The following is a 16818-nucleotide window of genomic DNA, read 5'->3' as shown; positions in this document are numbered from 1 at the left end:
CTAAATTGGTTTTAGGACATCAAAATATTAAATTCTGCACTTAAAACTTATTTTACAAATTGAGGCAGACACTGCAGGAATTTGCATCTACAAAATACTGGGAAAAGTTTCAAGTAGCATATTTCTTTATGTAAGAAAAAGCACAGCATCATTCCTAATGGTACAAAAATTATACAGACTACAGGAGTAACTGGTATTGTCTACCAACCATTTACTAACCCTTCTCCTTTTTCATACTGACAGACACCGCTATGATGCTCTTGTAAAAAGAACTGTGAGGTGTCAAATAAAAATTGAATAATCTACGAGAAGTTACTTTATTTCTTTTTTTTTTTAAATATACATATACAAGATATTTTATTTCAAAAGCACAAGAACATTATACAAGTTTCAAATTTACATTTTTGCAATTAAAGATACCAGTATGTGCATTATCAAATAACTTCTGTCAGCTTGGATGGAACAGAAATCAGTGGCATAAGCATCTTGCAATCACTAAATACAGATTATACTCACAGTGAACAAAACTGCATAGTAATTTATGAAATGAAAGATGACCACGCTAGTCCATGAATGATATGGGAGCCCATTTGCTAAATTAGTATGTGCAAACGTGCAGAAAGATGCAACTTTCTTCTCCCACTTCTTCAGCTACAAAGAGATTTCTAGAGCTTTAAACAAGCTCACCTGCTCATACCAACTCCTCTTCTTATATACTACAGTTCAGACAGAAAACAAAATAAAGTGATCTCACTGCATATTTGACAATGGAATTTTTGCATCAGTGAAGTGCGAGATAACTGAAAGTTTTTTTGATAAATGAATTAGTAAATATCAGAGGGAAACAGTAAGAGAATACAGCTTGGTATCAATGAGGCATACATCTGCTAGTATTAATTCAATATTTTTGTTGGTAAGAAGTGTTTTGATGACATAAAAATCATCAGTGCATGCAAGTTTTCATGACAACTGTTCTAAATTCAGTATGTGAAGACTAACAGAATTAATGTTTGTCTTCAAAGAGTTTAATATTCAGGTTTAAAATCCAATAGAATCAAAATAAGGAGAATGGTCTTAATTTAAAGAAACAGAATACCTTAAAAATATACCAAAGCCAACTTTTTGTATCACCAGGGAAGGACTACAGCAAAAGTTTTTAACAAGTATTTGAAACTAGAACAATATTTGAATTCATTGGTATTCCATTTTTAGATTAGTTATGGTGCTGTTCAGTGCACTTATACATACATACTCAAAAAACTTTAAAAAAAAACGAACAGGAGAAGAACATTTAAATCTAAATCATTATTTGTGATTCTACCATTTCACATACAACTGTGGCAAAATGAAAAAGACATCATACAAAAACATGCTCTCAGACATTAATTTGAAAACCTCCCCTTGAAAGTCTTATTAAAATGGCACAAAAGAATCCAAACAGCAAAGGGGCAGGGAAATTTAGGGTAATGAAAACTTCAGACTTTCACATGGAAATGGTATTTCCTGGGAAAGCATTTTTACCCATCACGTTAAAAATTCTCTCATGTATATTATGGTTGAAATTCAGAAAACAGAACAAACATTTAGAACTAAAGTAAAATAACGTATCATTGAGAGAGAGTTCAATCACAATGTGCTATTAACTGGAGGGCAAAGAAACAGACTTAGCCACCTTTTTTTCCCTTTTCTGGTCTACCTGGCACTGAACCACTGAACATGCTCCCCAAAACACACCATGTCATTTATGCAGGCTCCAAAACATGCTCCAAACAATAGCAACAGAGGATGAAGAGTAGAAAACCCCTCAAATATGAGAAAAGTTATTTCTGATTCTAAAACTTGCTGCTTTCAGGACTTTATTTTAGTCCAGTGATAGCTTTGAAGGTCATTTACTTTACTGAAGTCTCTGGCTCTTGTATAACTTGCAGAGCTACACTACAACTACCCAGCAGCAGTATTTTTACATTTGATTCCTGGGGAAAACCTCAGAAAACAAACTGTAAAAAAGTAAAACTAACCACAACCTAGCCAAATACTGTAGCCCTAGACCTCATACAACACTAATAGAGGACAAATTCTTTAGATAAAGTGCAGTTCTGGCAACGCAAAAAGCACAGACTTAATTTTTTGACGCAACAAGCAAGATGGTAATTCCCACCATGCACTTTCTATCCCACACTTCTCATGTGAAGAATTCATTAATGAAAACTCTTCATTAAATCCCAGTGTATAGCTGAATGCAGACTATTTCTGTAAAATTTACTCTCTATTGTACCTGTTGCTACAGATGACTAAAGGCCTGGCACCACTTCCACTCCAATATTATCTTGACCTATTTAAAGCTTCACTAAAGCTTGGGAAAAGAACCCAGAGAGAAAGTAAAGGAGGCTTTTCCTTGGCAACACCATTTTGGTATGTTCTCAAGGCATGGAAGAGACAGAAGTGTAGTGTGTGCTCTGAAGCACAGCATTTGGGAAGCTGTCCTCATGAAAATACATGAAATAATTACAACTTCTGAAAAAAGTGGAAATATTTCTGGACATGAATGTTCAGTAATAATTACTGAATGTGGTTTTCCTTTTAGAAAGGAGAAAAAAAATACAAGGAAAACATATGACATGAGATTCTGTTTCATTATATCAGTGATACATCCAACCTAGAGAATCCACCAATTGTGTCTGAACTACAGAATTCACTTGAGTAGGTTTTTTTTACTGCCACCCTCCTTTCCTTTTCCAAAGCACTGCCAAAGGTAAGAGTTTCCACTAAAAATCAAGAGACTCAGAGCAGTTGCCAGTTGAATCCAAAGAAGATCTGATTGGTTTCTTGGCTCCTGGCAATCTCCTCTATGATGCAGTGTTGCTGCCATAGCAGATGGAGCTTTCGGTAACGCTCCCGACATAAGTGCAAGGGATTGCCTCTTCTTCATAGAAGGAAAAAAAAATAACCAGTTAGCACATAAAAATAGCAACTGCAAACTGTTCCATTAATAATCTAACATTAACACTACACTATATTAAATACTCGTATGAACACCAATTTCAACAAGTCTATTGGAAATGTAAATAAAAATTCTACGTGTGACAAGCAACAATCATCATTTCCAAGATGACATTTCAGCAACAGCAGTTGTTGCATGTTTCTGATGAACACCATACAAAGTATTCTTCAGAAAAGTAAGGAAGTTTAACAGTACCAAAAATTGCTTTTTCCCATTATAAACTATCCATTCACGACTGGAAACTGCCATCAGGAATTTGAAGTTAACCAAGCTCACCAGGCCAAGACATGTATTACAGTGCTGTACATGACAGCAGGAAGAACATGTTGTCCAGTGGGTATAAGAAAGAAAGAGATACAAAAATAGAAATATAGAAAGTTAAACATTTACTTACTTTAGACCCGGATCTGTTTCTCCATACTCATCCAAGTAGGGTGCAGGGTATAAGCAGCCCCTGGTTTTACCTTCAATAAGGACGACTTTACATTCCCTGATTCTTAAGGGGAAAAAAAGCTATATTTAAAACACAACTCCAAGCAGATCCTTCACTTTTTAGGCGAGCTATAATTTACATCAAAGCAACGCTTCTTCATCTCAGATAAAAAGAATTAAGTGCTTTGAAAAATTGTGATTTTTGAACTTCAAATATTTCTCTTTACTCTCTAACACATTAAATTCTGGCCAGCTACTTACTTGAGAAACATACAGACTCCAGCTCCACACTGAAGAGCATGAGAAGTACAGGCTCCCAACTCCTCTCCATTCACCAGTTCTTGACAGCAAGTATTCTGGGAACACAACATAGCCCCACAGAATAAACACAATACTGGATGTTTTTGTTCATCATCAGAAGACCGTGGACATCTAAAAGAAGTGTAACCAGAACGTTACAGCAGGAATTACAATGTTAAAAGAAATGTTAACTACGGATAATGTTCCTTAAAAAACAAAATGACCCAGCCAACAAACGAAAAACCCCAATCCACAATCAAACAAAAACCTAAGACAAACTATGTCATAATCATTTCACATATCTGCCTCTTTGAGCTGTGTTATTACATTGCTTAAAATATTTTATTTGCAAGATATCTGCTTTGAGCAGGAGATTGAATTAGCTGAAGTCCCTTCTGACCTGAATTATCCTATGATTCACTCTTTTTGGCATAAAACAGTACCAATCATCTGGGCTTGTTGCGTCCAGTGCAAAAAATAATTTTCAGGCCTATGGCCAAACCAAATTGCACTGGAGAAAAATGACCAGGAGTAAGCTATAGTAATTTTATATGCTATTTTATCAAACACAAGTGACTTCACTTGCTACTGTTGTGTTTCAGATTTAAAGTGAACATGTGCTAGTGTTGGCCAGTATATCCATAACAGTGCCTTCACTTCTACAAAATAATTTCTGGATTGTTTTAACACCAGTTACAGTAACTGCAAGAATATAAAAGTCACTAGAAGTGGCAAAACACCTAAGAAGACAACTAAATATGTCACATCTTACCTAAACTGAGAGGCTTGGTTCAGAAGGCAACTGTAGTCTTCAGGAAGCTCTATTAAATGATTTCTTTTCCTAGGATACCTGGGTAAGTGAAAAAGAACTATTATGACAATAACAAAGATCAAAGCAAGTAACTATGAATTCCTGTGAAGCTTTCGGTCCTTTCTGCAAACTTCTGCAGTTCCAGAGCAATTCTTCAGCTTTGGAATCCCAAGTGAGAGGCTCCACATGGGAGCTTCAACATTTCTACAGTCCAGAAAAGGTGCTGAAATTAAACTTCATATGTAACCTACAGGTATGAAGACATTCCATATTTCAGTTAGCTTTTGTTTTTCCTACAGCAGGCTAGATTACTTGTCTAACAATGCTGTACATTCCCAACGGAGAGGGAATGTACACAATACACAATCATTTAAAGATAAATGTACTTTTAGTAGTAGAGCAGGAGGAATAAAACACAAGCTCTTTAACTTGTCCACAACAAGTTCTTTCAACTGTTCTGGGTGAAAAACAGAAGAAAACAACAATAAGCTTACCTTATTGCAATGCTTTTCCCCTTCAAACAACTTAACACCATTGGGTCAGCACACCACCTATTTCAAACAAACATTTGCATTTGATAAAAATATACATTCAGGATCACTAAACTAAACTACTAAGTGATAAGCAAACTTAGAACACCGATAAAGCATTGATAGTTTAGCTAAGAACTCACAACGAGAAACAGCTTTTTTTTATGCTTTTGCGTCAGGAGAAGACTTTAAGCTTGTATACAAGAGGAAAAACCTATGTGAAAGAACACTTAAAGTTATTATCATGCACATGAAAACACAGGGTTAACAGAGTTAAATGCAAGCAGCCTTCAGACATCTTCAAGTTCTCAAAGTGGGCTACAATACATAGCACCTTTTGGAAAATATGTGCCGAAAGACACAGTGTAAATAACTATCATACACTCTAATAGGAAAACATTTGTTGTTTTTATTTAACAATCATCACCTAGTGGTTATTTTAAAATGGTTTATTGCATGTTGTATGCTTGCTTAGAATAGCCAAATACGTCTACCAAAGCAATGGTACATATTGGCCAGTTACTGAACAGAGGAATTGGTATGTTTAAGACATCTTTTAAGTTATTTCTACAAAAAAGGAGAAGGGAGACAACTGTAGCAGATGGTCAATCTACTATGCTTCATTTAACGCATTTCTCAACAATCATGAAATTCAGTCTTCTGAAATAAGTTCTGTGAGAAAACATAAGGGAACTTGCATGATGATTTGGCAACTGTTACTATTACATTAAATATGTAGCCTCCTACTTGAAACCTCTGTTTCTGATTGGAAGCACTGCAATTTGCTATTTGCTATTTGCTAACCCTGCCTCTAGTGATCACTTTCCAATGTTCACAAGCACTTAACTTCTGTGTTCTCTTTGAAGCACCATTACGTCTTTGAGCAAACACATAGGAACAAGTAAGACAAACTTATTTAATAATTTACCCGTGAAAGTTAATTTATTAATTTATAAGTAATTCTACATACTACACAAGGAATTGATAATAGCATGTAGGTAATTCTTTAGGTCAACTATATGGACTCTAAGTTGGAAGTCAACAGTTTCATACGTCCCTAAATTGAAAAATCTAGACAACAAAACAGAACAGATGTTAAAAAAACCAAACAAACAACAACACAGCAAAAGCTAGTAAGAGTCAGAAAATTTTGCCAAGAACCAGGAATTATTACAAATGCAGCCAGGTGCTCAAATGGTCACATTAAATACACAGAGATATTCTCCAACACAGTATAGCTGGATTATTCGTAGCTGGGGATGGGGGAGGGTGTGTCTCTTTACTTCAGCTTGAGTTTTTGAATGCAGAATTTAACAAATTTTTTCTTTACTGCTGTTTTCTTTCACAAAGTGAAAGAGGGGAAATTTAGGTTAGATATTGGGAAAAAAATTCTTTACTGTGAGGGTGGTGAGACACTGGAACAGTGAGGGAGGCTGCGGATGCCCCAGCCATGGAAGTGTTCAAGGCCAGGTTGGATAAGGCCTCAAGCAACCTGGTCTAGTGGAAGGTGTCCCTGCCCACAGTGGGGGGTTTGGGACTAGATGATTTTTAAGGTCCTTCCCAGCCGTTAACATTCTTCGATTTCATGATTCTAGATGGCAATTTACATAACACTCAAACTGTACCTTTAAACCATTAAGCCAATTTCCATTTTGGAAATGCAGAGAAGAAACACTGGAAATGCAAGAAGAGGTACAAAGCCTCACTCTGCCAGTTACTTAATTTTCCATATTCTCATTTTATAGCTCATGTAATCAGCATTTTTGCTCTAGACAGATTAAAAATAGGCAGATACACAGTAAGTGGCATACTGCACAAGCAAAGGTTTATAATAACTTCTTTCTGACTGTATGGTTTCATATAGGTCTGCAAGCAATAGTCCCTTAAACTATAATTATTTAATACTGGGATTACCATAAAATACAGAACATTTTGTGTTTTTCAGTGCCTTTAAGAGATTCGGTGTACCTATGCACAGCAAACGTTTAGAACTTCAGTACGAATTTAAGCTCAGCTATTTACTAACAAATTTGATCCAGAATTCCCACAGGGAATCACAACAGAAAAACATGGCCTGTCCAGCCCCAGTTAGTACCTTTGAAGCAGTGGATTTACTGTGTCCCAATACTCATGGAAGAGCAGGAACAAATTTGTAGGTAGAGAGAGGTAACTACAAAGTGCCTTGAATTGCCCTTCTTCAGAATCTGTAAAAGAAAAAGAAAACATGAACAACTGTTTAAGTGTTCCAGCACTGCTGAATAATTCACTCAAAACTAGGGATCTCCTGATCCCTTTTCCATTGAATAATATGTATCCTACAGCTTCAGCATAGCTCCTAGCTAGTACTATTGGATGTTACTCCACTGACTTAATGAGAGCTATAGTAATTTGGATTATCTGAGGATATGCTTAAACAAATTTGATACATATATTAAGTAATATTTAAATCACGCATAAGTTACTGTAATAACAGAATTCCTTGCTTAAATTACTGCATAATATGTGACACATCTTAGTGCAGTAGATTCTCTACTTGCATTTTAGCTTTTCACTATCCTTATGACCTTCAATGATATTCAATTTTGCTATATCATGTCAGTGTTAACAGATTACATAAAGCTGGGCTAATTTAATAGTTTTCTGGGTAGGCATTTATGATTTCTGCTACAGAAAATGGCATTGTTGGTTCACCAGAAAGGCTTCTCCCTATAGAATCAAAGTTCCAGACTAATGCCAAGGATAATAGCATATCCCAAAGTGCAGAGATTTTGATTCATATATCATAATAAAATGCAAACTTAGTTTACAGTTTATATAAATCAATTTTATATTTTTCTTGTACATGTTACATTTCGTCTCAGTTATTCATAGCAATTTTGGTCCTCCTTTCCAAATAGTTGATGATTCTGTGTTTTGCTGCATTTTGACAGAAGACAGAGTATTTTTTGGTTTAGTATCTGCAATGCATTAGGATCCTTTAAGGAAGAGTTTCAGTTTTATAATGTGCTTTATTTCTTCTTGGCTTTGTTTTGCTCAATCCCTGTATTTTTAGAATTTACCATCATTAGCAACTACATGAAAAGGTTTGGGTTTTTTAAAAATATACTCCAGGCTACTTCTCAGGTGATGTAATCTAAATCCATAAAACTATCCTTAAATCACAGTATCTTTTTATCCACAAATACTTACTATCCTCATATCATTGACAGTTCACATATTTCCACATACTCAGAAGTAAGACTCTTCTATGCAAGTAAGGCCAAGACAAATCAGTTTTCTCATGCTTGTCCCTACCTGTACAGATTAGTAATTCTTTACCTTCCAAGTCTTATTTTAATGTTTTGACTATTGTTAAGTTATTGTGACCATTTAAAATTCTTTCAGAAAAGAGTAACCAGTCAGACATAGATACATTTGTTTTCTCATATTTACCTTGTAGTAGTTCTTCAGGCGGAGAAACTCCCAGCAAATAATGAAAAAATAAAGCAGCACAACGAAGGTAAGGCATGATGCCTTTTTTAACACAGTCCCACACAAGCCAGCCTGGAATATCCTGGCTAAAGCAACTGTAATACACAAATGAGAAACAGCTGCATTAGTTCACATTGCAAATCCTTCTAGCACTTTCACAATTTGGTAGAATGGCAGCTGTGTAGCAGCAACACTGATGGACCCCAAATTCTGTGAAACACGGCCACCAGCACTTAACTCCCAACTTCCCCTTTGCCTAAGGAATAAGTACTGTGTTTACATACAACACTTATATTAAGTCTTCAAATCATGATAACTTATATTTTTCTCAGAATTATAAAAAATAAATAGCCAATACATTGCTGTCCATCTCTAGGTTACTCAAGATAATCTGATATAAACTGTGCAACACTGCAACATAGCATCACACAGAGCAATTGATGCTCACACCAGTTGTTTTTTATAACCAAAAGTCAGCAATTTTTTGAAATTGTGAAAGTTTTTGATTCAGTTGGTCTTTTGAATGCAGTTAAAAATGAGAAAAAAAATCCCTTAAACCAGCAAAAATACCCTTCAGGAACAATAAAACCAACAGAATAAAAAAATTAATAACTCATACTTCATTATGGAAATCACAACAAACACACAGGTTGTTTAAAATAAAGCTATACCAAACCCATTTTTGACAAAAAATACTGGAGTGATACTTATCTCAGTAATTATTATTGTAGTCTGCGCAATATGAGCATTTAGTCTAAATTTCAAAGTAAATTTAACTTGCTTATAGTGTTATTGTTTTCTCAAAATTTTAAACTTTGTGAACTTCCTGTTCATGTAAATGTGAATTTAACTCAAATGTTGACCAGTACTTGCTGAGTAACAACCTGTCAAGCCATATTATAACATCACAGACCATTGTAAATTTATTATGCAGACTGTGCTGTTCAAGCACAGACAGGTCAGAGTCAGAAGATAAAAATGCATACACAGAAACTAAAACACTAAAACTATCACAGCTGGGTTCCCTAAACGCTGGAATTTAATTTTGTACCTAGACATCTTGGTACAGTGACCTAATTTTCCAAAATGCACAGCACCTGTGATTCTAAGCTCATGCCTCGCAAAAAAAATTTCTCCTGTTATTTAAATACCAAATGTTAACTATTTTAAAATTTAGACTTTAAACTTTTAGACAAGTGGATAGCACTGTCAGTCAGTGAGAAACATATCTTTGCAACTAGCCTTGGTGAAGATAGATCAAAGAAGAGTTTGCAGAGGGTGTATCCATATTTTCTACTTCATTTCACACAGATACTGAAGTACTAGAGTCTGCAGCTATATCTATCAGAAAAGTCTGAAAGATGGGCTCTAACATTCAAATGAGCAACTGTGTTCAGCTTTACACTTTCTCCCCTTTTTATAGTAGAATCATTTCCTTCTTTCTTGATTCCATCTATACTGTGAGAGATCTAAAACAAAATAATCGAAGCAAAATAAAAAAAATACTGTAGTTGGTTGTATTTCTCTCCAGAATGGATACAGGTATTTTTCAATCCTCAGACTAACAATTTACTCAGTTCTCCTCAAAAAGTAGCTACTTTAACTGAAACTGTTTCCTTCAATAGTTTCAGTGTTCAGGAACATGGGAAGAAAGCATAGGGCATTGTGCTAACTCCCGATACAAAAGTGATCATTTTTTTCCTGTCTTCTGTGTTCATGCAGGTCAATCCCTGTGTATTGCCATCTTTCCAGGAAAATGTAATGCTGTAACTGAACTGCTACTTACCCACTGGTGTACTGGCAAACCTCTCTACAGAAAGACTGTGCAGACTGTGCCTCCTCACTGTTGTCAGGTGAGCAAGCAGTGGAGGATTCTGCATACAAAAAGATGAATCCACTGTAAATGTATTCCATTGTGGCACACTTCTCTCTTACATATACTGAACCCTTTTTATTTTATTGCATTACAGAAGTATTTCCACTTTATTTTGCTTAATTATTTTTTATTTAATATTTTCTGCCTAAAAAATGTTTTCCTAAGACTGCATTCTATAAGGAAGAATCAGAATAACTCCCTCATTGCTCATCCTCAGGTAAAGAACTGCTTCCTTCCCTTGAACTTTTGAAGTTGTCCTACACAGCTTAAGCTACAGGAATTTTTAAAAATTTTTAATTTTTTTTCATTCCCATCATGCTGAAGAAAAAGGAAAGTAGTAGCTAGAAAGCCTATAGGTTACTGTCAGTTTTTAACAGTATTATGAAATATAGAGAAAAGTGAAATTATCTCCTATCAGTTTACAGGATTTGGTACTTCAGATCTGGGTATTTACTAGGTTGAAGGGTAAAGAAAAATTTATTTGCTAAGTGCATACTGACTGTCACTGCACAACTCAGGGATGCTGCTCAGCAGAGGTTTCCCCTCTTCACTCCTCGTAGGAGAAGCAAAGTTACCTCTCTGAAATGACTGACTGGAGCAAGTACTGACATATCAGTAACTGTTTTGTTTTCTTAGGCTAAGCACACAGAAATGGTTTAATAAAATGCTCTGAAAATTATATAGTGCTGTATATTTTTTACCAGAAAACAGTTATTACTACCTAGCACTGTAACTTATGAGAAAGTTGATACCTGGAAAACACTATCAGTGTCAATCCATTATTTTTCAGAAACTGTGTAAAAATGCCAGAAAAATCCAACCCAAATACACATCTACCTGTTGCTGAAGAGATGACAATTTGCGTTATGTGTGCCAGTGTTGCCAGATGGAAGAGGTAGAGGTGGTTATAGGCTGAACTAATTGATGAAGGTTGCAAGTCCACAGCATCCTCCCAGTATAATGATGGAAAGGATAACACAGCTCCCACCTACAGTGAAAAGGAAGAGGCAAATACTAAAGGAACAAAAACTTAGTAATAACTACACGGGTAATAGAAATTATATTTTCACTATACATTTATATTTCATTTCTATAGTCTATTTGAATATGCTCATTTATCTTGCTAGTTTTAATTCAAAGTGTAGCAAAAACTCATTGGAAAGTATTAACTATTTGTGCTCCCTGGCATGTAGAAAACTCAGATATAGTTCCACTGTAATTGGCAGTTTAGATACACCAGGACAGGCTGTCTAGTTCCTAAAAAGCTTAATTTCTGTTCTTTGATGTAAGACAAAGCACACTGAAAAAAGTGAGAAATGAGACCAAGCATTAGACAGAAAGGCAACTAGGACAAAACAGATTTTTATTTGGTGAGTTTGGTTTCATTGGCTTTTTTTTGTTCTGTGGTTTTTGCTTGTTTGGGTTTTTTTAACAGCAGAAGAAACTAATACAGATTTCTATTAAGAACTGAAAGAAGATGCTAAGAAGAGTACAGAAGGTAGTAAGAGAGAATATGAAAGAATCAGAAGGTATGAGATACCGATTGAGACAAAGGAAAACTGAGAGAAAGAAGCTGAGTGGATGCATTTCTTGGGAGTTTTTTATGTTTAATAACAATGCAGGTGATAAAAAGAAGACTGAGATTGCAAGAATGAAATTTAGTAAGAACAAGACAGAAAATACTTAAAATTAGAAGAATAGCAGAACAAGAAGTAAACATATATAGCAGTCATATGTAATCATTTGATTGCTGCTCATGTATAATCATTTGACTTGTGCAAGTGAACACATAATGCAGGACTATCTACAGGGTAAAGTACACAAAAATTTATGCTCAAAATACGAAGAATAAAATGAACCTGCTTACCAAAATGTGGAACATATCTACTTCTAAAAGTGATGGAGTGTCCTCCACTTTAAAGTTTGGTAGGAGAACTACAAAACAAAGATATTGGTTATACACTTGATACAGATTTTCTTCTTTAGGATTGAACTGAAGTCTCAGAATCTGATTTTACAGCTTCTATCATTTCAATGTTTTTACCAAAACAAAGTCCAAGTCTCTGAACTAAGGAAGTATCTATTTAATGAACTGCTTACCACTTATTTAATTGATTGTTTAGTTATTTCCACATGCCCAAACAGCTAACAATTTTAATTCACATATCTTCAAAGTTCTGATTTATAAATCTTTATTTCTCGAGCTCTAATAAAGCACACGGTGTTAAGGGTGAATGTACTTAGGCACTGTAGGACTAGATGTCTCACAACCTTACCCAATACAAAAACCTAAGTACCACACCCAAGAATCTTATCAAATAGAAGGCATTCACAAAGGCCAAAATAATAACCTCATCAGTATGAAACATGGATGATAGTTATGTGCCTCAAACTAGCTCTCCCTGAGACCAAAATATCTTAAACTAGGCTGCAAGTAGCCTTTAGGAAGTACTAGAAATCACAGAATCATAGAATGGTTTGGGTTGGAAGGGACCTTAAAGATCATCTAGTTCCAAACCCCCCGCCATGGACAGGGATGCCGCTCACTCAGTATACCAGGCTGCCCAGGGCCCCAATCCAACCTGGTCTTGAACACTTCCAGGGATGGGATGGAAAAAAAAAAAAGGCCCTCTTTTAGTTTAAAATGATTCCCCCTTGTCCTGTCACTATCTACCTATATAAAAAGTCCCTCTCCCTCCTTTTAATAAGCCCCCTTAAGATACTGGAATGCCACAATATGGCCTTTCCAAGGACCTGACTTCTCATGCTGAGAAGATGAAGTCTCACAATTGAAACAGAAATAGCTGGTTTGTGGCTTTATCCACCTCTTTAGATCAGAATTTGAGTAATTTTGAACATTCTCAAATACAGTTTGTTAACCAACTGTAAACATTCCAGACCCGAGTATCTCTCAGCCTATGTAATCTGGGATAGAGGACTTTTTGGGGACTTCAGTGATATTAGTTAACAGAATTACTGATTACTTAAGTTCAATCAACACCTCGTGATTTCAGGCAACATTAGAGAAACTGAATTTAGCACTTTTGTCAAGTAGTCTGACCCTTGCTTCTATGCTTTATTAACATGTATGCCATTTTGAAACAGAAACTTCTGTAATATAAAGGTGGTAAATAAAAGGAGTACAATACCTCCTAGAAGACGAATCAGATGTTTCTGAATCAGGACCTGTGGTGATGTTGTTCTCTGAGCAGCTGCAAACTGCACTAATGCTTTAAGGCCGCTGTGCTAGAGCGCAAGAGAAAATGGTTGAACAGGAAAAGAGGATAGATATAATAATGAAATAAAATTGTAAAAATATATCTACTTCTACAAACAGAAAACGCATTGATTAATTAATTTAATATCAATTCCCACATGTAAGTAGAAATATTATTCTTCCAAAGTGTTCTTTACCAATCTAAACATTTTGGGAGATATCTCTCAACAGAGAATGATCTTGAGGTCAGCAATTTCAACAGTTTTATATATGTGTGTGTATATAAACTTTTTTGTTTAAAACATATTGCATATCTTACTTGTCCATACCTGTCTATTTTGTAGAGATCCAAATAAAGGCTTGCCCTCCGTTTCCAAGAGGTTTTCTTAAAATTAAACACAGAAGACATTAGGTTGCTTTGTTCTACAGCACCTAATATTAATTTATTCTTAGTATATGTACTCCTTTTTAAAGCTCAACTTCATACTGCTAAGAGAACTCTCTTGACAGAAATCTAACTTAAATAGTACTGCATGTTTCAGAGATAAATGGTTGTAGTGAGCCTTTTAAAAATTTTCAGATTTTCAGATCTTGCTAACTAAGGATTTAAAGGAACACTTTTTCACATGAATGAAGATAACACATTCATTCTGTGGATTTAGTTTTATTTTCAGTTACCCTTTTGCAATGCTCAAAACCACCAAGTTACGTTCACAGAGATGCTATACAGCCATCTTAACCTTCTATCTTTCTATGCTAAACCTGAAGGTAAGGGGTTGAAAGGGATCCTAAAAGTCATCTAGTTCCCACCTCCCTGCCATGGGCAGGGATACCTTCCACTAGACCAGGTTGCTCAAGGCCTTATCCAACCTGGCCTCAAACACTGCCAGGACTGAGGAATCCACAATCTCCCTGGGCAACCTGGCTAAATTCACACTACTGCATTTGACTGTAGTTTAACAAAAATATTTCAAAAAGAAAATTCCCAAGTTGAAATACAATTTAGTCTTCCTGCCTAAGTGCACTGTTCTGAAGGAATAATAAAGATAAAATTAACCCATAAAAATAAGAAACTAAATTAACTCAGTTGAGTAAAAAGTTCTCCATTCAAATGTTTTTGTGCTTTATTCACTTCAGAGATGAATCAGAACAGCTGGAAATTTTCTATTTGTTTTCATTGGGAGGTTTTTATTTGGAGGTTTTTTGTTGTGTTGGGTTTTTTTAGTTTGTTTCCTTTTTTCTTTTAATCACTTCTAACAAAACATTAAGCCCTTTAAACTTAGCACTTCCATACATCAGTTTAACATACAACATGCGAGTTGCTGAGGAAAGATGGGAAAAATCAGATTTGTACTTTCAACATTCTGGCTTTTGGGAGTAACACCAACTTACATCCCTTGGGTCAAAGATGCTTTGAACTTCCTCTAGAGACTCCAGTAATACAGATAGCTAAAAGTTCCTTGTCCAGGTAGCTTGGCTACATGCCTGTTAAGTGGTTTTAATAATGCACTATGACTAGACTCCAGATCGGTATACTGAAGCCATGTAGGTAGTTTTGCTTTACAATTTCACAGAAGCTTGCTCTATTTGCAAACAAAAATGAATCCAAGGAAGTAGTGTGGCCTAGGATAAGTCAAACTGTCACAGTGATCCTTCTAGTTTTAAAATTTGTCCTCATAAGGTATCTGAATTTTCTATTACTGACATAGACTTCAATATCATATCTGTGATAACAGTTATTACATTTACGCGCTTGCTGGCAAACTCCTCCCTGACAGCCACCAAAGTCTTTTTTCACATATCAAACAAAAACAATCTAGGTAGCATTAAGTGCATTAATGTTAAGAAACCTGAGTGGCTTCCAGTATTTACTTGATTCATTTGAAAAGCCTGATAGAATCCATCACTAAAAAGATGCAATTTATTTTTCTGACTATTCCTGCCTTATCAGAATATTCCCAATCCCCCTGAAAACCTTTTAAAGTCCTGATATTCCCATTGTGTCTAGTCCGCTACATATTTAAGGTAGACTACCACTGATACCTCAACAGCTTCCATCAAAAAAAAATGCTACACTTGGCAGATCATATTTATGGAGATGTACAATTACATTCTCAATTCCTTCATTATCCATTTCAGACTTAGCTCTTGCTTCTCTCCCTTCGTGGAAGCCACTACAGATTTATCTGCAGTTTCATGTTTATTACACAAACTTACTTGTGTACAAAAATTAAATGAGATAAACAGGTACATTATCCCCAAAAATGTAATAATTTTTCTGGTATCTTTTTTGCCTTCAGAGACTCATGGCAGAGAATGCTTAGTTGTTTTTTACAGTGGGTTTGGTTGGTTGGTTGGTTTTTTTCTATCAGGTACCTACTCAGCAATTTCAGAATGCAAAAGACTTTCTTCCAGAAATTCCATGAGAATTCTTTGAGAATACAGATGAAAAAAAAAAAAACAAATAATGAGAGAGGGAGGAGTATTTCACTGCTGTTAGATACTTAGCTGTACAGGTGATGCCTGCAGGTAATGCTCTTTGGCAGCCTGAAGATATTAACCGAATACATTTAATGCTATGATTAGTAATGTGGAACAACTCCCTGTTGTCTCATACTAAACTCAATGTTGGCATTCCATACCTTGTTTCATAAGATACTATCTAATAAAAACATCTTATTATTTATATTGGATTACAGATTATAACAATAATAATTCTATTATTATATATGTAATTACATAGAATATACTTTGCTATACTATTACGTATTGTTCTTACTTATGTAAGATTGCATAAAATTATACAATCAAGCAACAGTAAGATTTTCAATTAATGAGAAAGAATAAACCCAAATTATGCTTTACCTATACACTGGATAGTAAAAGCACATGTGCTCCAGGTCATCATAGGAATGCGCGAATCAGCTTCGTTTGGAGCAACTTTTAGCCCAACTCTATAAATGGTGGTGGCAAAGAGAATAAGCATCTCCTTGATACTGCTTGAGTACTTGGCTCTGCAAAAGCAAGATGAGATAATTTCAGTCTCAATTATTAATAGTGCTTATTCCTTACTGGTCAATCAATCACTAAAGAAGTCTAAGTCCAAACTGGCTATTTATGAAAGAAATCTTGAATACAATGACCCTTTCTCTGTACAGAGGAGAAAAAAATCACCAGTTT

General features: G+C 35.2%; 1 protein-coding gene across 5 annotated transcripts in view; it reads right to left on the bottom strand.

Moving 5' to 3' along the window:
- Positions 1–298: 298 nt before the first annotated feature.
- Positions 299–16818, bottom strand: part of UBR1 (ubiquitin protein ligase E3 component n-recognin 1) — a 67546-nt gene continuing 51026 nt past the window's right edge. For all 5 annotated transcript variants that reach the window (XM_051791962.1, XM_051791964.1, XM_051791963.1 and 2 more), the window contains 13 exons: positions 16504–16652; positions 13968–14023; positions 13571–13667; positions 12289–12356; positions 11259–11409; positions 10332–10419; positions 8507–8640; positions 7170–7278; positions 5039–5095; positions 4506–4583; positions 3695–3865; positions 3396–3497; positions 299–2923 (listed from right to left, as the gene is read on the bottom strand). In XM_051791962.1, coding sequence (XP_051647922.1) covers positions 2782–2923; positions 3396–3497; positions 3695–3865; positions 4506–4583; positions 5039–5095; positions 7170–7278; positions 8507–8640; positions 10332–10419; positions 11259–11409; positions 12289–12356; positions 13571–13667; positions 13968–14023; positions 16504–16652 — 1402 coding nt within the window. In that variant the 3' untranslated portion in view covers positions 299–2781. The remainder of the gene's footprint in view (positions 2924–3395; positions 3498–3694; positions 3866–4505; positions 4584–5038; positions 5096–7169; positions 7279–8506; positions 8641–10331; positions 10420–11258; positions 11410–12288; positions 12357–13570; positions 13668–13967; positions 14024–16503; positions 16653–16818) is intronic.

Source organism: Manacus candei, unplaced genomic scaffold (genome assembly GCF_025592945.1).
Source record: "Manacus candei isolate 608988 ecotype Guabito, Panama unplaced genomic scaffold, ASM2559294v1 h1tg000033l, whole genome shotgun sequence".
Lineage (NCBI taxonomy): Eukaryota > Metazoa > Chordata > Aves > Passeriformes > Pipridae > Manacus > Manacus candei.
Note: the sequence above shows the minus strand (reverse complement) of the source record. Positions and strands in the feature narration are given on the sequence as shown.